Source organism: Schistocerca serialis, chromosome 2 (assembly GCF_023864345.2).
Source record: "Schistocerca serialis cubense isolate TAMUIC-IGC-003099 chromosome 2, iqSchSeri2.2, whole genome shotgun sequence".
Classification (NCBI taxonomy): Eukaryota; Metazoa; Arthropoda; class Insecta; order Orthoptera; family Acrididae; genus Schistocerca; species Schistocerca serialis.
Window position 1 is genome coordinate 713,601,517 of NC_064639.1, and position 22,478 is coordinate 713,623,994.

The 22,478-nt window shown below is 38.7% G+C and overlaps 1 protein-coding gene across 2 annotated transcripts in view; it reads left to right on the plus strand.

Moving 5' to 3' along the window:
- LOC126457898 (golgin-45) overlaps positions 1 to 2,918 on the plus strand; it is a 62,569-nt gene extending 59,651 nt beyond the window's left edge. For both annotated transcript variants that reach the window (XM_050094569.1, XM_050094570.1), the window contains exon 6: positions 1,975 to 2,918. In XM_050094569.1, coding sequence (XP_049950526.1) covers positions 1,975 to 2,139 — 165 coding nt within the window. In that variant the 3' untranslated portion in view covers positions 2,140 to 2,918. The remainder of the gene's footprint in view (positions 1 to 1,974) is intronic.
- The last annotated feature ends 19,560 nt before the right edge of the window (positions 2,919 to 22,478 follow it).

A 22,478-nucleotide genomic window follows, 5' to 3' on the forward strand; every position in this document is an offset into this window, starting at 1 on the left:
ACTCTCAGTAAAAGAAAAATTATTCAGAATCCTAGCAGCAGACAGAGGTACAAACAAAAATCAAATACAGTCTTGTTCATAAGTATAAGTTCATTCATTTGATAAAAGATTGATAAGGATTAAAGGAAACAATGTTACTTAGGAATTAACTTTCAAAGTTAATGAGAACTGCTAGACAATTGGCTGCTGGACAGTTTGACTGTTATATCTGCAATGAAACTCTAGGGAGACCCTGATTTTTTAATCATAGATAGTTTGAAGTTTAAAAGTGGCAGATGGGCAGTAAACGAGCTAAAATTAAGAGAAGGTAAAATTGAAAAATAAGCTTGGATAAGACAAGAATTTTCCTAGTTTTGCAAGTGTTCCACACCCCATTTGGCAGTTAAAAGTACTCCTTTTTCCAAAAGCTGTTGCTAGTTTTTTTTTTTTTTTTTTTTTTTTTTGCCCCGCTGTCTTCCGCAACTTGATGAGAATTTTTTCTACCTTTATTTTACTATTGTTTGTTTTGATAGTTGTTGTAGGTAGCAGACCTACAGCCACTAGATTCATAGATTACTGGAGTCAAAAATCATTTCGACACACTATATTTCTTAGAGTTTATGAATAACTTGTGTGGATAGAAAATTAAGTCTCAATTTACTGTTGACAGGCAATCAAGAAACTGAAGGTTCCTAACAGGGTACTCAGTGGTGCCAGAATAAACTGTTCTTATAGCAAAGTATTAGTCAAATGATAAGAATCATATTGTACTTTTAGATATATCAAGATAAATTTTAAATTATACTCCTACATCTACAACATTGAAGCCCAAGCCACAGTACTATGCCTGGTGTAGGGTACTTTATAGCATTGCCAGTCATCCCTTTCCTGTTCCAGTAGCAATGGAGCAAGGGAAAAATTATTTCCTGTATGTCTTGGTAAAGTCTCTATTCTGTTTTAGCTTGGTCTTTCAGTTTTTAATTGTGGTGTACATCAGAAGCTATAGAATTATTTCACAGTTTGTCACAAATGCTGATTCTTGAAACTTGTTCAACAGCATTTCACAAAACGAATGTTTTCTTCCTTCCATGGCATTCTTCAAAGATAGCTTTCAAAGCTTGCAGAGAAATTCCATCTCTCTACATATCAGCCTGACCAACATAACAAATCAAGCTGAATGCCTCTGAATTGTTTTGATGTCTTACTTTAATCTTTTATCCTTCATAGTTGGAATCCCAAACACTTCAACAGTGCTCTAGGATGAGTCCTTCTGTACACGATCTCTTTTACAGGTGTGCTTAACATTCCCAGAAATTCCCTGATAAACTGAAATTGGCCTTCTCTATAACTGTGTCGCTTAGGTACTTGTTCAATTTCTGTCCCCTAATCTGAACTTGTGCTCTGTTTCAAATGACTTCGACATCAGTGTAATGTTAAACCCTCTTATTCCTTCCTACCTTCCTTCCCTCTCTTCATGTCACTTTTAACACTGTTGTTGTTGTGGTCTTCAGATCAAAGAATGGTTTGAAGTAGCTTTCCACACTAGTCTAAGCAAGCAGCTTCATCTATGAACAACTACTGCAACCTACACCCATATGAATCTGTTTGCTGTTTTCATGCTTAGGTCTAATTCGACAATCCCCCCTACACACACACACACACACACACACACACACACACACACACACAAGATGCATTTCACAACACACCATTACAAATTTTATCTACATGACAGATTCAAGGAGCATTCAGGGAATAGTGTATTTGAACATAATTTTAATCGCTTATGTCTTGGCATGTGTGCAAATGTCAGTTACTGATATTACTATACTTCATCACTCCTTTCCGTTAGGCATATTTCTCTAATAATCATTTCTTTTTACTTGTTTGATGGTGTTGTAATACTTCACATTGCCTTTGTTTATTTGCTGTCATAATAGGTTATGGGCTGTTAGTTATAGTATAAAATACCAAAGAATCTTTTGTTTTTAATAGCTGTTGCTGAATCCAAACCCCCTCTTGCTGTCTGGACACCCAGATGCTGCTTGTAGTGCTGTCATGGGTGCTGCAGTTGCTGTGGGAGGACACTTGTTAATGGGCCCAAACACTGTTGTGCCTGGAAGTTGTTCTCACTGCAGTGGTGAGACTAAGTTTGTGTGACCTGCACCCATCTTGGTTAGCAGAGGCATGAATATAACATTGTGTCCATTCTTTTAGTATGAGACATATAAGAACTAGGAATTTCATGTAATGTCAGAGTTCAAAACCTGTTGTGTGTCCTGCCATATTTAGTTTTTCTTCCTTGTTAATATCTTGCAAAATAAAAAAGTGAAATGCATTTGTCATATGCTAACTGAGGAAAATAAGACATGCAAGTGAAAAAGTATATTATTCTCAGTGTTGCTGAAACAGAAATTGGATTTTGGTACATCAGAAAAATAGCACTTTTAGCATAACATTATGTTGACTGGCTTTGCTCTTCAACCAATAACAGGAGTATGTTAAAAGATGGAAAAAGTCACAAGGTAACACAGACAGAAACACAAACAACTTGTGACATCTGAATTGTTTTAGAGCAAAGGGAATCTTTTTCAAGACTTTACAGGAAGAAGGAGAAGCTGTACAAAATTGGTAGTTGGTGGTGATTTAATGATAAAAGGTATATAAATTATGTAGAATATCACATTGAGGACCAGAGAGAGAGAAATAATTTTTTAGTATTTTTGTCTATCATGTACAGTGTATAAAAGTATATTCATTAGGAATGCTGTAAACTGCTTTGCATATAGGCACAACAAAAGACTGTCAAACAAAGCTTTTGGCCTGGTGAGTAGCAACTATCCTTTTCATAATATTGTCTTTGTATGATATTGTAATATTGATGGAAATTCCAAGATGTAGATGATAAAAATGAATAAAAGCAATACTGTTTAAGGAAATGCTTTATGCTCAGTAAATGTTTACTATAAACATTACATGAAATTTCCAAACATCTACTGCAACAAAATCAAAATACAAAAAGAATTAGATCAGTGGTGATGAATTGATGAGCGGCATAGAGTTCAGATGATCTTTCAAAGAAAAATAGGTCACTGGCAGCATCTTTCATGAAGCAAGAAGAGCAAAAGGTAGGTAAAATATATTTCAGGGAAGTTACTGAAAAGTAAGAGGCATTAGCTAGAAAAGTAGATGACAGCAGCAACTTCAGGTGGGGGCCATGTGACACACATTTGTATGCCAGTTAGTTTCTAGTTAAAGCTGCTGCAAACACAGGTATACAATAATAGCAAATAGTGATATATATATATAAAGTAAAGCTCTTTAAGGATTCAATAAAAACATTTAAAGGTATTTATGTGTTAAAAGTGTAGCATGAATATGGGCTCTTTAACGGGAAAAACGTTTTTCACATGTAATTAATTGACACAGCAGTTAGGGTATTTTGAATGGAAAGATCTTACAAGAGGAAATCAGTGTTTTTCGGGGTAGAAACAACAACGAAGATGTGTACCAAAAAGTGGAAGTGCACATGAAAGCTAGACAGATCGTAACAAGTGGTTGAGGGAGGTGGGATTCAAGTGAAGTTACTTTTTATGGTCCATGACCTAAGAGTGGAGCATCAGTTTTCTCTCTTCCATTAATATATATGTTTTTCAATAGATTGTTGTTTCCATTCTTCAGCCAAGTTAATGACTTCTGTAACAGTGTTTCTTCAGTTTGGGTTTTCATATCTTTACATTTATTTTGTAGAATCCCCAGAAATTTACATTTGATTCCAGGAGTTTAGTACAATGTTGCTAGCTCCTGGATGTTGATGTTGGTCATATTGTTGTTCTATTATTTGTGAATAATATTTTGTAAATTTCATGATTCTATAACAAAATGTGTTTATAAAAAAATGCATTTTTTAATTTAATGATTTAGTAATGAAACAAATGCTACAAGTGGACACCCATGGTATTCGTACAGTTGAATAATATGATAATGGAAAATAGCCCCTCAGTTTATGTGGTATCTCTCACACATTCTTGAACTGAAATAGCTTTTTATACACTGAAGCAACAAAAAACTTACGGGGATGCTACTTAGTGATGTCATCGACAACTGCCAATATTTCGACAGGAACACTGCCTTGCAAATGGCAGGGTGTGCTTCTGTCGAAATATCAGCGGTTGTCGATGACGTTACATGGCTGCATTCCTGTAAGTTTTTTGAACATTGCATGTACCGGGAGAAACTAAGGTTTCCCATTGAAGGAAAACTTTCTAATGTATGCAGCTTCCTGCCACACACAAAATGGTTCAAAACTGCTCTTATCAAGCTCATAAGTGACATACTGTGGTAAGCTCTTAACAGTGGATCTCTTCCTTTACAACAACACTGCCAGGAGTTGTGGGAGCCCAAGATAGTGAACCTAATAGCTGTTAACCTGATATGTTTCAATACTTGCCACTGACTTCTGTAGTGATATGTTAATAGATCACCAAAGAAGTCAGCAAAACATTTTTAGAAATAAGGTGGATGGTACCAGTAATTTATGAAATGAGCTTGAAGTTGGAATATAAAAAACTGGATTCGAAGCATACTAAGACGACACTGTATAATAAATGAATGTACAAAATTTATTAAGTTCCTAAATGCTTCTTACCATTCTCACACAGATTAACAATGAATATAAATATGATTGTTGAATGAGCAGCATATTATTATAGAATGTAAGTCACTAACTATTGCCACCTAGAATAACTCCAAACGTATGATAGTAGCCGAAAAGTTTGTGGGACAGATGTTGCATGGGACAATCGGAGCCATAATGTGATGTTGGTTTTTTGTTGCTAGGTGGGCTTGCATCAGAGATATGATCAACCGTGTTTTTTTAAACAGGATGCTATAGTTTGGTACTTACTTTCTGATAGCGGCTATCGAGACAAATCCAATGATGTGTAACAGTAAGGTCTTTGATGGTCAATGAAGGTTACGAAGGTGGCATGAACGTCTATTTACAGAAGGTGTTTGAAGTGATGACCATTGGTATCAATGCAGTGCTGCACTCTTCTTATCAATGGATTGAGTGGTATTCCTTATTACTTCGGCACTTATTGAAGCATATGCTCTGAAAATTCTCTCTTGTATATTGTGCAAATAGTAAATATTCGCCAAATACGGTGTATCCATTTCATGTGCCATTGACATGTGAACACCATTCGACGTTTTCCCAATACTACACTAATAGGAATGGTAAGACTAGTATTGTCAGATCATGCAAATGTGAATGATGTATTCCTTCGAAAAACAAGTCAATATGTTTCTCATGTATGGAGAATGCCAATGAAGTTCAGTGAGAGCTAGAGACTTACAAGCTGAAAGATATCCTCACTGTACTCACACTATACATCATACATTTAAATTTGTGTGTGATAAATTGAGAATAACTGGACCTTTAACATATCGGAAACATATTTGGCAAGGGAAAGTTACTAGCGAGGAAATGGAAATTGGTACTCTTGCCACTGTGTTAGTTCGCGTCAAATCGCAAATGAATCTGGCATGAGCCAGAGTAGTGTTGTTAGTGTTCTGCATCGCCTTAAATATCATCCTTACCATATCAGTCTCCACAAAGAATTAACTGGTACAGATTGTATACGTTGCATTGAATTCTGCTGATGGGCTCAACTTCAGATTCAGAGGGATGACACATTTATTAATTTGATTTTATTTACTGATGAGCCATGGAAATGTTAATTTGCATAACATGCATTATTGGGCAAATGAAAATCTATGTTGGCTGTGGCAAGTTGCACACCAGAAACAGTGGTCGGTGAATGTATGGTGTGGGATTCTATAGGACAGAATTATAGACCTCTATTTCACTGAAGGAAATCTTAATGGTAGGAAGTACACCACATTTGTGCAAGAAACATTTTTTTGTAAGAAATACCTTTATAAACAAGGAACAGAATGTTGTATCAACATGATGGATGTCCGGCACATTTTTCGCTGATGGCTAGAAATGAGTTGCAGAGATGATTCCCAAATTGTTGGATTGGATGCGGATGAGATGTGTCATGGGCGGCTCATTTGCCTGAGTTGACGCCTCTGGATTTTTATAAAGACGTTCCAACTACAGCTGAAGATATGCGAGAGAGAATTATCAGAGCATGTGCTACGATAAGTGCTGAAGTGATAAGGAATACCACTCAATCCATGATAAGAAGATTGCAGCACTGCATTGATATTAATGGTCATCACTTCGAACACCTTCTGTAAATGGACGTTCATGCCACCTTTGTGACCTTCGTTGGCTTTCAAAGACCTTACTATCAAACATAATTGGATTTGTCTTGATAACCTCTATCAGGAAATAAGTACCAAACTATAGCATCTCATTTTAAAAAACAAAGTTGACCTTCATATCTCTGAAGTGACCCCATCTAGCAACAATAAACCAACATTATATTATGGCTCCATTGTCCCATGCAAACTTTTGTCTACAAACTTTTCAGCTCCTATCATACTTTTGGAGTCATTCTTAGTGGCAACAGTTAGTGAGTCACCCTGTCGATAAATAAATCAAACATGAAATAAATGAAATGAGACCAAAACTGAACATCACTTTTCCTTTCCCAATTTTGAATGTTTGTATTGATAAGAGTGATTAATGTATACTAATTATTTACAAAATCAAACTTCTGCACTGTCTAAACACGTTGATTTTTTTAAAGAAAAGAAAATTGTCCCTACCATATTAGTTTGCTTGCAAATAAGCATTATTCCAAGTTACTAGCGAATATTCACGAAACTGACCGGAACCATCATGGAATTATTGTCTTCTTTTTCTTAAAAATGCCCCATTTATTTTTATAAAGTAATATGTTTAAATCAATTAATACTATGTATACATGAGTGCAGTTTAATCCCTTTTTTTTAGGCATATGTGATATTCTTATATTGCACTCAAACATCAATATGTACAAGGTGTGTTCAATAAGTATCTAACCTTCTTCTTTTTCATGTAAATGAATGAAGTGTGGGAGACTTTGTTCAGTCGAGATGTTGTGAAGGACAATTTTTTCCCACCACCAAAAAGCGTCAGTCACTAGTAGTTGGTCTATGGGTTGAGGATACGTAGTGGGTGCTCTTCTGATTCCAGTAAGTTGTAAAATGATGAAAAAAGTTGAGCAGCGATATTGCATGAAATTTTGCTGAAACCTACACTGAAGTGGAAACCATTTGCAAGATTCAGCAGGCTTTCAGGGATGATGCAATGAACTCCTCCTTGATAAAGGAGTGGTACAACCGCTTCTAAGATGGCTGCACATCATTGGTTCCACAATCAGGCAGACCATCAATGAGCTGAAATGACAAGTTGTGGAACAAGTATAAACTGTGGTCATGGAAGGCTATCGTGTCATAGTTTGTGAACTTGTGAATGAGGTGGAGAATAGATACATTCAATTTTTACCAACAGTTTCTGTACGAGGAGAGTGTCTGCAAATTTGTGCCGAAACTGTTGACAGTGGAGCAGAGGACCACTTTCTGGAAATCGTGTAGGATGTTTTAGACAATGGGAACAGTAACCCCAACTTTGTAGACATAGTGATCACTTGCAGTGTGGGTTCATGGGTACTACCTAGAAACCAAAATGTAGTCGTCACAGTAAAAATATCTTCAAATCTCGTGGGGGAGATGCACCATGATTATGCACCACAAACCAGTGCAAAGAACTATGACCTGGAGGCCCTTTCTTGCTTCCATGATGATTAGTCTAAATGACTAGATCTGTGGGCAGCAAAAACTTGGTAGCTCCATCATGATACCACACGTGTCCTTTCTTTGCATCTGATTTAGATTTTCCTTGTCAAACAGGGCATTCCTGTGGTTTGTCTCCTCTGGCATGGCTCTGTGATTATTTAGCTATTTCCCAAGCTTAAAACACTCCTGAAAGGAACAGAATTGGAGGCAAATGAAGACATCAGGTGGAATGTAATCGCTTGGCTGACCACCATTCGAAAAGCCGTATTCTGGAAATGTGACCAACAGTTGGAGCACTCAGTATATGTACATTATCATGTAGACAACTTTGAAAGGGATTAAGTTTCTTTACCTCCAAATCAATAAATTATTTTACCAACCAAAGGTTTGATACTTTTTTATGTACAGGGTTATTCAAAATCACCTTGAAGTGATTATAAAAATGTTTTTTTGAGGTAAGGTATCATTTGATTGTATGGAGACAGCAACTCTGAAAGCTTTTTGTGTCATATTCACAAATGTTCAGTGTGCAACCTCTTAGTCACAAGACGTACGTCCAGTCTGTACTCCAATTTGGCCCACACTCATCCCAGAGTGTCTGCATCAATGTCAGTCATAACTGACCTGATGCACCCTCATAAATCAGCAGTGTTGTGGGGAAGTGGTGGTATGAAAACGGAGTTTTTAATGTACCGTCAGGTAAGTCAGATGGTGACAGGTCCGGTGAACTTGGGAACCATGCCAACAATGCAGATTGCCAGCTGATCCATGACCGACTCATAATTGTGCAAGTGTGGTGGAACACAATTCTGTTCAAAAATGAAATTATCTCTGTCTTCTTGCAGTTGTGTCATGAGCCACAGCTGAAGCATGTCTGGGTAGGAATGCCAACTGATTGTCGCTCCTGTAAAGAGGAAGGGTCTACACACTCTTTTTTTTTTCTTGAAAAAGCACAAAACACGTTAGCCCATGAGAATCCATAGGTATGTTCAACAACGGTGTGGCGTTTCTCTGCTACCCTTACTCATAAATTGTGCCCATTTACTGTACCATTCAGCCAAAAGGTAGCTTAATCACTGACAATCAACCTGTGAATGAGATCCTCAGCTCCCATTAAGAGCTGCATATCAATGCAAAATTGTTTCCACAAAAATTTGTCACAATGTGTAATGGCTTGGAGCAACTGAATTCGATATTGTATCAATTGTAGTAATTTTGTCAGCACTCTCCTGTGAAATTCCTAGTTTGCGACTGGCACAAGACATTGGATTTCTGTGTAATTCTGAACAATGTTTCCCTGATATGTTCAGTATGTTCCTCAGATGTTGATGACCTCCCACCACTTTTGCTTTTACAAAGACATGCTGAACTTTCATACCCACACATGAATGGATTGACTGGTAGGTGGAGCCCTGTTAACTGTAGTCCTGAATTTCCAACATACTGAACTTGCGGTCTCGCTCGTGCAGAACTCCTTCATACAAAATGCATTCTTTGTAGGTCCGGCAGCCACTATGTGCAATACTATTGTAGCCAATAAACTTACTGAGTTGCTGTATCCATACATGTAATCTTATAATACTGTACCTCAATACAAACATTTTTTCCACTACTTGAAAGTGTCTAGATAATTTTGACTAACTGTGTGTAGTATAGTAGAAAAGTAGGCAATGATGCAGAAATTGAAATCTTTAAATGGCACATTTTCATCTTGGAGGCCTGTAACTTTTCCTGGTGCATATTTACAAAAGAACTGTGAACCAACTGACCCTGTTTCACATTTGTTTAGTTCAGCAACACTTCTGAGTCCTAACATGTTCTTGGATTTTTGATCAATTGTGTGATATGAATTATTGTATGCCTTGCCTATAATCTGTTATGGATTGTTATAAGCAGTCTGACGTCTTTCAACCATCCTCGAATAAAATGTTTTTTGACTTGAGTACTTATTGTCTGCTGCCTTGACACACGGCTAAATAAGGTTTCACACTGTTATGGTCTTGGCTTCTTACTTCTAGGTGTAGCTGAAATTTTAAGAAAGAAAATGTGGTCCAAACAGGCTGTAATATACAGAGTGTATCAATAAGAATCATCCAATTTAAAAGAAATCATTAATATGATGTTATTTGAGATATGTGTGTGAGCAATGTACTGTTGGAAAGAACAAATTGTCAAGTTTTAGATGTTTCCCACTAGTTAGCAGCACTGTGCGCCCACTTGAGTTCTAGTAAAAATGGTGTCACGACAACAGAAAGCATTTTGCGCAGTGCGGGTCGGTAATAACTGTTCTGTGTGACTTTCATACTAGGTATGGTGAGGATCCTCCTACAGCACAGAGGATTAAACGGTGGCATGAACAATTCCGAGAAACAGGTTGTTTGTGTAAAGGCAAATCGCCGGGCTGTCCCCAAGTGTCTGGCACAGACGTCGAACGCATCCACCATAGTTTCACAAGGAGTTGGCAGAACTCCCTTCACTGTGCAGTTCGACAGCTCAACATGCCCATACACTAATAGTGTAAGTTACCTTAGATTTATTGATATATTACAGTCCTATAATTACAACCACGTGAATTCAACACCAACAAGAATTACAGGTGACTCTCAGACATGTATTGACCATGTTATTACAAACTTAAGTAAGGAGGACCTTGTAGTTGGAACTGTTGAGAACCACATTTCGGATCATAGTGAATTAGTCCTAAAGCTTCACACTGACAAAGAAATAGTATCTCATAAGGAACAATTTACTTATAAAAGAAAGCTTGACTATCATGCATTAAAGGAAAAACTGACACACACAAACTGGTATCAGGTAGGCCTATATGCAACAGAAGACATTAATGAAAAGTGGGAAATATTTTATACAACATTAACCCATTGTCTAAATCAAGTATGCCCAAGGGTCAAAATACTAAAGAAAACTGACAGTTCCAGGAATCTTAAACTCCCCCCTAATGCGATGAAATTAAAGAATAACATGAATGATCTATATATTCTTTTTAAAGATACCAAACTGCAGTACTTTCAGTCTAAATACAAAAACCTGTAGAAAAACCCATAGGGAAGCACTTAAGACATTAAAGGCACAGAAGTATGCAGAACAGATGACTCAATCCTGTAATGTTAGCAAAACAGTGTGGAATATAGTAAAGAAGGAAAGTGGGGGGAATGACAAGGCATTGTGTAACAACATAATAATAAGGGGCAATGAAAAATTTTTAGTGACCCAAAAGAAGTATGCAAGAGATTCATAGATCAATTTAGTAAGATGAGTAAGGAGGATGTGATCAACCCACCGCAGGTGCTAAATCCCAGTAATGTCAGTAATTCGTTCTTCCTGAGGTGTGTGACAGAACAGGAAATCCTGAGAACCATTTCCAACTTAAAAGCAAGTACATCCAGTGGCTGGGATGACATCTCAGCCAAATTTCTGAAAGAATGCAGTAATGAGTTAATAAAGCCACTGCAACATTTAATAAACGGCTCTTTCAGACAGGGGTCATTTCCTGACTTGTTAAGTCACTGAAATAAGACCAGTGCATAAAAAGGGAAAAAACTACTGATGTACAAAATTATAGGCCTATTTCATTGACATCGGAACTTAGTAAGTTGTTGGAAAGGCTATTTCTTGATCAAATGGAATCATTTTTCTCTAAGTACAACATATTAAAAAGTTCTCAACACGGTTTCAGGAAGCGCAAGTCTACAGTAACAGCCATAGCCACATTTATTCAAGCAGTATTGAATAAACTTGATGATGGAAACAAAGTTTTTGACATCTTTCTAGACCTATCTAAGGCTTTTGATACTGTAAATCACTCCATTCTTCTACATAAGTTAGAAACTTATGGGGTCAGAGGAGTGGCATTAGATTTGTTAAGATCTTACCTTGCTGACAGGAAACAATGTGTTAAGTTGTATCATACAACCGGTGGACTTATACAAACAGTAAAATCATCTTATAAAATTCTTAACTGTGGAGTCCCTCAGGGAAGTATTATTGAGCCTTTTCTGTTCATTGTGTACATCGATGATATAATAATTCCAAAAAATGCAGACCTTGTGAATTATGCCGACGACACCACTTTCATAAGCATCACAGAATATATGACTAAAAATAAATTGGCATTAAATAAAGAAAAGACAATTCTAATGGAGTTTATGCTAAATTACAAATCAAGACAAGTGGATACTGAGCCAGAGTTATCAATTGAAACAATTAATAAACATAAATTCCTGGGTATTATAGTTGATGAACATCTTACATGGAAGGAGCACATCAGCTACATGTGTAAAAAAATCTCATGTAATACCTACCTGCTAAAACGCCTTTCTAGCATAATAGCATCATCAGCCTTAAGACAAATCTACACTCCTGGAAATTGAAATAAGAACACCGTGAATTCATTGTCCCAGGAAGGGGAAACTTTATTGACACATTCCTGGGGTCAGATACATCACATGATCACACTGACAGAACCACAGGCACATAGACACAGGCAACAGAGCATGCACAATGTCGGCACTAGTACAGTGTATATCCACCTTTCGCAGCAATGCAGGCTGCTATTCTCCCATGGAGACGATCGTAGAGATGCTGGATGTAGTCCTGTGGAACGGCTTGCCATGCCATTTCCACCTGGCGCCTCAGTTGGACCAGCGTTCGTGCTGGACGTGCAGACCGCGTGAGACGACGCTTGATCCAGTCCCAAACATGCTCAATGGGGGACTGATCCGGAGATCTTGCTGGCCAGGGTAGTTGACTTACACCTTCTAGAGCACGTTGGGTGGCACGGGATACATGCGGACGTGCATTGTCCTGTTGGAACAGCAAGTTCCCTTGCCGGTCTAGGAATGGTAGAACGATGGGTTCGATGACGGTTTGGATGTACCGTGCACTATTCAGTGTCCCCTCGACGATCACCAGTGGTGTACGGCCAGTGTAGGAGATCGCTCCCCACACCATGATGCCGGGTGTTGGCCCTGTGTGCCTCGGTCGTATGCTGTCCTGATTGTGGCGCTCACCTGCACGGCGCCAAACACGCATACGACCATCATTGGCACCAAGGCAGAAGCGACTCTCATCGCTGAAGACGACACGTCTCCATTCGTCCCTCCATTCACGCCTGTCGTGACACCGCTGGAGGCGGGCTGCACGATGTTGGGGCGTGAGCGGAAGACGGCCTAACGGTGTGCGGGACCGTAGCCCAGCTTCATGGAGATGGTTGCGAATGGTCCTCGCCGATACCCCAGGAGCAACAGTGTCCCTAATTTGCTGGGAAGTGGCGGTGCTGTCCCCTACGGCACTGCGTAGGATCCTACGGTCTTGGCGTGCATCCGTGCGTCGCTGCGGTCCGGTCCCAGGTCGACGGGCACGTGCACCTTCCGCCGACCACTGGCGACAACATCGATGTACTGTGGATACCTCACGCCCCACGTGTTGAGCAATTCGGCGGTACGTCCACCTGACCTCCCGCATGCCCACTATACGCCCTCGCTCAAAGTCCGTCAACTGCACATACGGTTCACGTCCACGCTGTCGCGGCATGCTACCAGTGTTAAAGACTGCGATGGAGCTCCGTATGCCACGGCAAACTGGCTGACACTGACGGCGGCGGTGCACAAATGCTGCGCAGCTAGCGCCATTCGACGGCCACCACCGCGGTTCCTGGTGTGTCCGCTGTGCCGTGCGTGTGATCATTGCTTGTACAGCCCTCTCGCAGTATCCGGAGCAAGTATGGTGGGTCTGACACACCGGTGTCAATGTGTTCTTTTTTCCATTTCCAGGAGTGTATTTTGGTATTATACACCCCCACCTACAATACGGTATTCTGATTTGGGGTGGGGCATCAACGGTATACATGGATAGGGCCTTTAGAGCCCAGAAGAGAGCAATTAGGATAATAGCGAATATTAGTAAACGTCAATCCTGTAGAGAATACTTCATTAAGTATAATATACTAACAGTGTATTCATTGTATGTTCTAAGGACTATACTGTTTGTAAAAGAAAATATGGAGCACAGGATAATAAATAGTGATATCCATAGTTATAATACAAGGAAGAAAGAGGATTACCACATAAAATTCAGAAATAAAAAAGCAACCAATCATAATCCATTTTCTGCTGGAAGATTTTTTTACAACAGATTGCCAAATACCATAAAAAATGTTAAAAGGAAACATATTTAAAATAAAATTAAAGCAGCTGTTAATTGCTAAATGTTTGTACTCCATCAAGGATTTTTAATGTTGTATGTACTTTATTTCTACTACTAAACTGTTATTATTGTTCATGTATGTACTGACTGACTATGTCCACGACTGTAAAAGTTATTATGGACAAATAAACTATTATTATTATAATTATTATTATTATTATGTCCATCTGGCAGTGTCTTGTGTCAATGTTTACACATGAAGCCATACAAAATTCAGCTACTGCAAGCTCTACGTGAAGATGACAACAATGTGTGGAGTTCTGTAATTTCGTTCTTGGCAACATGGAGGGTGATATTTTCTTCTACACTTAGTGTTTAGTGATGAGAAAAAAAAATGGTTCAAATGGCTCTGAGCACTATGGGACTTAACATCTATGGTCATCAGTCCCCTAGAACTTAGAACTACTTAAACCTAACTAACCTAAGGACAGCACACAACACCCAGCCATCACGAGGCAGAGAAAATCCCTAACCCCACCGGGAATCGAACACGGGAACCCGGGCGTGGGAAGCGAGTGATGAGACAACACTCCATTTAAATGGTAAGATGAACTGTCGTGATGTAAGAATATGGGGTATGGAACATCCAAGTGAAGTTGTACAACATGAGAGGGGCTCTCCAAAATTTAATGTTTCATGCAGTTTCACAGGAAAAGGTGTATGCGCTTTTCTTTGCCATCCACTTTTCTTTGCCGAGAATGCTGTTACAGGAAGCACCTATCTTGATTTGCTTTAGAACTTTCTTTTCCCACAGTTGGAGACTGATTTGGATGACTTTATATATCAACAGGATGGGGCACCACCACATTGGCATCTGGAAGTGTGGGAATTTTTAAATTGAAGGGTTACTGAAAGATAGATCGGTCACACTGAATCAAATGATTCAGCCTTACATTACTGGCCTCCAAGGTCACTGGACCTGACTGTATGTGATTATTTCTTGTGGGGATTTATGAAAGAGACTGTTCATGTGCCTCCATTACCAACAACTAAGAATGAACTAAGACATCGCTTAACAGTAGCTGTGGAAGCTGTAACTCCAGATGTGCTCACTGCAGTGTGGGAACAATTTGAATACCACATTGACATGTGCCATGCATCTCAAGGGGGGGAGGGGGGGGGGGGGCATATTGAACACCTATGAAAAGGTATGAAAAAAAACTTTTTGAGTTTCCTGTTTATCAAAAAACAAAATTCACTGTATATGTTTATTAGTTTCAGAAATATACATGTGCCAAATCGGATGATTCTTTTTGATACACTCTGTATTTATTATCCATGCTGTTAGTTAATTTTGACTGTTAATCATTTTCAGGCACCTCAAATACATCCACAAAAATGGTAACATTGGTTTATATGTTGTCTGTCTACATGAAAGATTTCATGTACATGTATACTTCATAAGCATTTGATTAAACAGCCATTGCATATGTAAAGCTCCAGATCACTTTTGTGTGTGTGTGTGTGTGTGTGTGTGTGTGTGTGTGTGTGTGTGTGTGTGTGTGTGTGTGTGTAGCACAGAGACAATACATCCATTAGTACAAATATTAAGAAAAGGGAAGTTGCCATTTGTCACACAGTGGAGGTGCTGAGTTGCAGATAGGCACAAGCAATAGACTGTCACAAATAAGCTTTCAGCCAGTAAGGCGTCTGTCAAAAATAAACGACTCTCTCTCTCTCTCTCTCTCTCTCTCTCTCTCTCTCCCCCCCCTCCCCCCCTACCACCACCACACACACACACACACACACATCTCAACTCAACTCAACTCAAGACTGTGGTTGCCAGAGACTGCAGTCGTGTGTGTGTGTGTGTGTGTGTGTGTGTGTGTGTGAGTGTGTTTTTTTTTTTTTTTTTGCGCTGTCATTGGCATATTTCTCTAAGTATCTCTTCTACATTGTCTTTATTGGATCACAGTTGTAGAAAACTGCTCTGATAAAAATTCAAATTCAGAGCCTCCTCTAACCTGATACTATCCTCGCAACATCATTTTCTTATTTTAAAATTTGTGAGTTTTTGCTTGAAGTCCCTACAGCCATCTCTCAGAGTTTGCAATCTTACTGAGTAAAGTTAGGTTTATCTAAAAGGACATTATATGTACAATAACCTAAAATTCTTCTTTTTCAGGCACTTTTTACTAAGATGTAATTGTTTGGTGCTATAAGCTTATTTCCTCTCCATGGCAACTGTCAAGCCGCCAGAAAACATATGGGGTTGTTAGTGCATCTATGTCAGTCTGTAACTGATTACATTTTTGTATGTATCCCTTGTGGTACTTACTTCCATAACATATTGTTAACGCTTTCACTGCCTAATACCATGTATTGCTGCATGTCATAGGTGAAGCACAGAAGAAACTATTATTGCCTAGATATGTAACATCTCAGCAGAGGAATTTGTTGCTGAGCAACAATCGCTAAGACCTACTTAATATTTTTAGAAGTTTGACGCTAAGTCAATAATATGTCTTTACATAGTTGGCTTATTTGTCTATGGAGTTGGGTGTGGTAGTAGTAAATTTGTTGCTAATATTAATTGGTTTTGGAAGGTTATGGTCACCAGCCATTAAATAATGCATAAAAAGCATATTTGAACCATCAGCTGTTTTTATTTGATACTCAAATACTTACCGGTTTTGGTCTTTGACGATCTTCATGGACGAAGGGTTAAAATAATTTAAGCCACCATATGAGATTAGTCATTACGTATGGGTAGTGCATGCCATGAATGTAAATGTATGACAAGGACTTTAAAAGCAAACATATGAATACTAAATGTATACAGAGCAGTACTGCTGTGTCTACATTTGGTATTCGTATTTTTTTTGCTTTTAAAGTCCTTATTGTATATTTACATTCATGACATGCACTACCCATAAGTAATGGCTAATGCAATATGGCTGCTTAAACCAATTTAATTCTTCATCTTTGAAGATTCTCCAAGACCGAAACCGGTACATGTTTGGGTTCAGATAAAAGCAGCTGATAGTACAGATTTGCTTTGTATAATTGTTTTTGGGTTTACCTATAAATTTGTTGTATCTGTTATCATGTTCTATAATTTCAGTAAAGTTGTCAGTATAATTTTTATGTTTTAAGTTGGTTGGTCCCCCCCATGAACCACGGATCTTGCCGTTGGTGGGGAGGCTTGCGTGCCTCAGCGATACAGATAGCCGTACCGTAGGTACAACCACAATGGAGGGGTATGTGTTGAGAGGCCAGACAAACATGTGGTTCCTGAAGAGGGGCAGCAGCCTTTTCAGTAGTTGCAAGGGCAACAGTCTGGATGATTGACTGATCTGGCCTTGTAACAATAACCAAAACGGCCTTGCTGTGCTGACTACGGCCGTAATTTTTCCCAAGGGCGTGCAGCTTTACTGTATGATTAAATGATGGTGGCGTCCTCTTGGGTAAAATATTCCGGAGGTAAAATAGTCCCCCATTCGGATCTCCAGGCGGGGACTACTCAAGAGGATGTCGTTATCAAGAGAAAGAAAACTGGCATTCTACGGATTGGAGTGTGGAATGTCAGATCCCTTAATCGGGCAGGTAGGTTAGAAAATTTAAAAAGGGAAATGGATAGGTTAAAGTTAGATATAGTGGGAATTAGTGAAGTTTGGTGGCAGGAGGAACAAGACTTCTGGTCAGGTGACTACAGGGTTATAAACACAAAATCAAATAGGGGTAATGCAGGAGTAGGTTTAATAATGAATAGGAAAATAGGAATGCGGGTAAGCTACTACAAATAGCATAGTGAACGCATTATTGTGGCCAAGATAGATACGAAGCCCACACCTACTACAGTAGTACAAGTTTATATGCCAACTAGCTCTGCAGATGACGAAGAAATTGAAGAAATGTATGATGAAATAAAAGAAATTATTCAGATAGTGAAGGGAGACGAAAATTTAATAGTCATGGGTGACTGGAATTCGAGTGTAGGAAAAGGGAGAGAAGGAAACGTAGTAGCTGAATATGGATTGGGGCTAAGAAATGAAAGAGGAAGCCGCCTGGTAGAATTTTGCACAGAGCACAACTTAATCACAGCCAACACTTGGTTCGAGAATCATGAAAGGTTTTATACATGGAAGAACCCTGGAGATACTAAAAGGTATCAGATGGATTATATAATGGTAAGACAGAGATTTAGGAATCAGGTTTTAAATTGTAAGACATTTCCAGGGGCAGATGTGGACTCTGACCACAATCTATTGGTTATGACCTGTAAATTAAAACTGAAGAAAATGCAAAAATGTGGGAATTTAAGGAGATGGGACCTGGATAAACTGAAAGAACCAGAGGTTGTACAGAGTTTCAGGGAGAGCATAAGGGAACAATTGACAGGAATGGGGGAAAAGAAATACAGTAGAAGAAGAATGGGTAGCTTTGAGGGATGAAGTAGTGAAGGCAGCAGAGGATCAAGTAGGTAAAAAGACGAGGGCTAGTAGAAATCCTTGGGTAACAGAAGAAATATTGAATTTAATTGATGAAAGGAGGAAGTATAAAAATGCAGTAAATGAAGCAGGCAAAAAGGAATACAAACGTCTCAAAAATGAGATCGACAGGAAGTGCAAAGTGGGTAAGCAGGGATGGCTAGAGGACAAATGTAAGGATGTAGAGGCTTATCTCACTAGGGGTAACATAGATACTGCCTACAGGAAAATTAAAGAGACCTTTGGAGATAAGAGAACCACTTGTATGAACATGAAGAGCTCAGATGGAAACCCAGTTCTAAGCAAAGAAGGGAAAGCAGAAAGGTGGAAGGAGTATATAGAGGGTCTATACAAGGGCGATGTATTTGAGGACAATATTATGGAAATGGAAGAGGATGTAGATGAAGATGAAATGGGAGATATGATAATGCGTGAAGAGTTCGACATAGCACTGAAAGACCTGAGTTGAAACAAAGCCCCGGGAGTAGACAACATTCCATTAGAACTACTGACAGCCTTGGGAGAGCTAGTCCTGACAAAACTCTACCATCTGGTGAGCAAGATGTATGAAACAGGTGAAATACCCTCAGACTTCAAGAAGAATATAATAATTCCAATCCCAAAGAAAGCAGGTATGACAGATGTGAAAATTACCGAACAATCAGTTTAATAAGCCACAGCTGCAAAATACTAACACGAATTCTTTACAGACAAATGGAAAAACTAGTAGAAGCCGACCTCGGGGAAGATCAGTTTGGATTCCATAGAAACACTGGAACACGTGAGGCAATACTGACCTTACGACTTATCTTAGAAGAAAGATTAAGGAAAGGCAAACCTACATTTCTAGTATTTGTAGACTTAGAGAAAGCTTTTGACAATGTTGACTGGAATACTCTCTTTCAGATTCTGAAGGTGGCAGGGGTAAAATACAGGGAGCGAAAGGCTATTTACAATTTGTACAGAAACCAGATGGCAGTTATAAGAGTCGAGGGACATGAAAGGGAAGCAGTGGTTGGGAAGGGAGTAAGACAGGGTTGTAGCCTCTCCCCGATGTTATTCACTCTGTATATTGAGCAAGCAGTAAAGGAAACAAAAGAAAAATTCGGAGTAGATATTAAAATCCATGGAGAAGAAATAAAAACTTTGAGGTTCGCCGATGACATTGTGATTCTGTCAGAGATAGCAAATGACTTGTAAGAGCAGTTGAATGGAATGGACAGTGGGAAAGGAGGATATAAGATGAACATCAACAAAAGCAAAACGAGGATAATGGAATGTAGTCCAATTAAGTCGGGTGATGTTGAGGGAATTAGATTAGGAAGTGAGACACTTAAAGTAGTAAAGGAGTTTTGCTATTTGGGGAGCAAAATAACTGATGATGGTCGAAGTAGAGAGGATATAAAATGTAGACTGGCAATGGCAAGGAAAGCGTTTCTGAAGAAGAGAAATTTGTTAACATTGAGTATAGATTTAAGTGTCAGGAAGTCATTTCTGAAAGTATTTGTATGGAGTGTAGCCATGTATGGAAGTGAAACATGGACGATAAATAGTTTGGACAAGAAGAGAATAGAAGCTTTCGAAATGTGGTGCTACAGAAGAATGCTGAAGATTAGATGGGTAAATCACATAACTAATGAGGAAGTATTGAATAGGATTGGGGAGAAGAGAAGTTTGTGGCACAACTTGACCAGAAGAAGGGATCGGTTGGTAGGACATGTTCTGAGGCATCAAGGGATCACCAATTTAGTATTGGAGGGCAGCGTGGAGGGTAAAAATCGTAGAGGGTGACCAAGAGATGAATACACTAAGCAGATTCAGAAGGATGTAGGTTGCAGTAGGTACTGGGAGATGAAGCAGCTTACACAGGATAGAGTAGCATGGAGAGCTGCATCAAACCAGTCTCAGGACTGAAGACCACAACAACAACAACAACAACAAGTTGGTCGGTTTGTTAAGAATGTTGTCTGGATGTTTGGATGTGTATATATAGATTTCTCTTTTTTCTAAAAAGTTCATTATGAGGCTATTTGGTGTTAAGTGCATGAATAGAAATCTACATACACACATGCAAATATCCAGAGAAAATTCTAAACAAACAAACCGACTTAAAACATAAAAATTGTATTCACAGCTTCACTAAAACTATAGAACACAATAACGGAGGAAACAAATTCACAAGTAAAAACAACTCCAGTGAACATCAGCAAAGAATATGCTTTTACCCCACGCAGCTCCATAGATGAATAAGCCAATTACATAGCCACATAATGTTATTGACTTAGCTGTCAACTGAAACTGTCAAACTTACAAAAATATTAAACAGGTCTTAGCAAGTATTGCTCAGCGGCAAACTCATCTGCTGAGGCATTACATGTAATTGTTATGGTCCTCAGTCCAAAGACCGGTTTGTTGCAGCTCCCCGTGCTGCTCTATCCTTTAATAGCCTCTTCATGTCAGAGTAACTACTGCAACCTACATCCTTCTGAATCTGCTTAGTGTATTCATCTCTTGGCCTCCCTCTATGATTTTTACCCTTCATGCTTCCTTTCAGTACTGAATTGTTGATTCCACGATGCCTCAAAACGTGTACTACCTATCGATTCCTTCTTCTAGTCAAGTTGTGGCACAAATTCCTCTTCTCCCGAATTCTGTTGAGTACCTCCTCGTTAGTTATGTGATCTATCCATATAACCATCAGCATTCTTCTGTAGAATCATATTTCAAAAGATTATATTCTCTTGTTGTCTAAATTGTTTATTGTCAATGTTTCACATCCATACATGGCTACACTCCTTACAAATACTTTCAGAAAAGACTTCCTGACACTTAAATCTACACTTGATGTTAACAAATTTCTCTTCCTCAGAAATGCTTTCCTTGCCATTGCCAATATCCTCTCTATCTACATCACATATCTGGAGAATAACAATTTTGCCTGCTCTGCACCTACAATATGCACCAATACAAGGTATTAGACGGCAACAGTGTTAACAATGTGTTATGGAAGTAACTACTGTAACAGATACATACAAAACTGTAATCAGTTACAAATAGACACAGATGTGCTAACAACCCTGCATGTTTGTAGATAGCTTGACAGTGACTATAGAGCCAAAACAAGCTTATAGTGCCAGAAAATAACATCTTGTAAAAAGGTGTTTGAATATAGCAGTGTTTTGCTTTATTATACATGTAACATCCTTACAAGACATATATCACTGCAGGCTGGGAATAATTTAAAATTTATCTAAAACTTTCATTATGAGTTTTAATTATTGATATATTATTTTGATTATGAAGCATGGCTATACTAGTTGGTAATGGTTGAGGAGACCTATGTATGAAGTCAGTTTGCTGGTTTGCATACAGTTTACACATAACGTCTTTCATATTAAAACTCTGTTTAAGTGTATATTAAAATTCAGTTACCGACTTATAGGAATCTGCTACAGTAGCAGCCTATATGTACGCATCTCTTACTAAATGCCTTTCAATAAATGAAACCTTCTCTATGGAGGACGAGAAGTGGGCAATATATGTTTAAAAACTTCCACAGATTCAACTGGAAGTACATTACTACTAGGGGCAGACTTGCATAAGGACTTATATCTAGCCAACATAGTGTTTTATTCATAGTTAATTGTTCTAATCTCATCTATAATCTCAAATCTTTATTCCCCAAACTCCAACCTTACATCATTACTTCATCTTACCTTATTTATTTGAGATATCATAAGCTCATTTCCTACCCTTCAAGTATTGTACTAATGCCTGTGCTGCTTACAGAAGTCATTCTGCTGTGCTTTTGCTGGTTGCAGCTGTTCAGCCTCACTAACAGCATCTAAATTACCCATGCTGACACTGACTGTCAATACTGGTAGTACTGTTTCAGTCAACTTGCACTGCACACCTGTTAAATTTATTCCAGCAGCTGTTCTTGTATACATGGTGTGGTGTTACCCTTTCCCACTGTGACATACTGATTCAGTGTCACCTCCTCAGTCTTACCTCATAAAGGAGCTGTCCGTTGCATAGTTCAGGGATTCCTTACACATCACTCCTCTTGTTTACGCACCATTATGGCCACAGCAC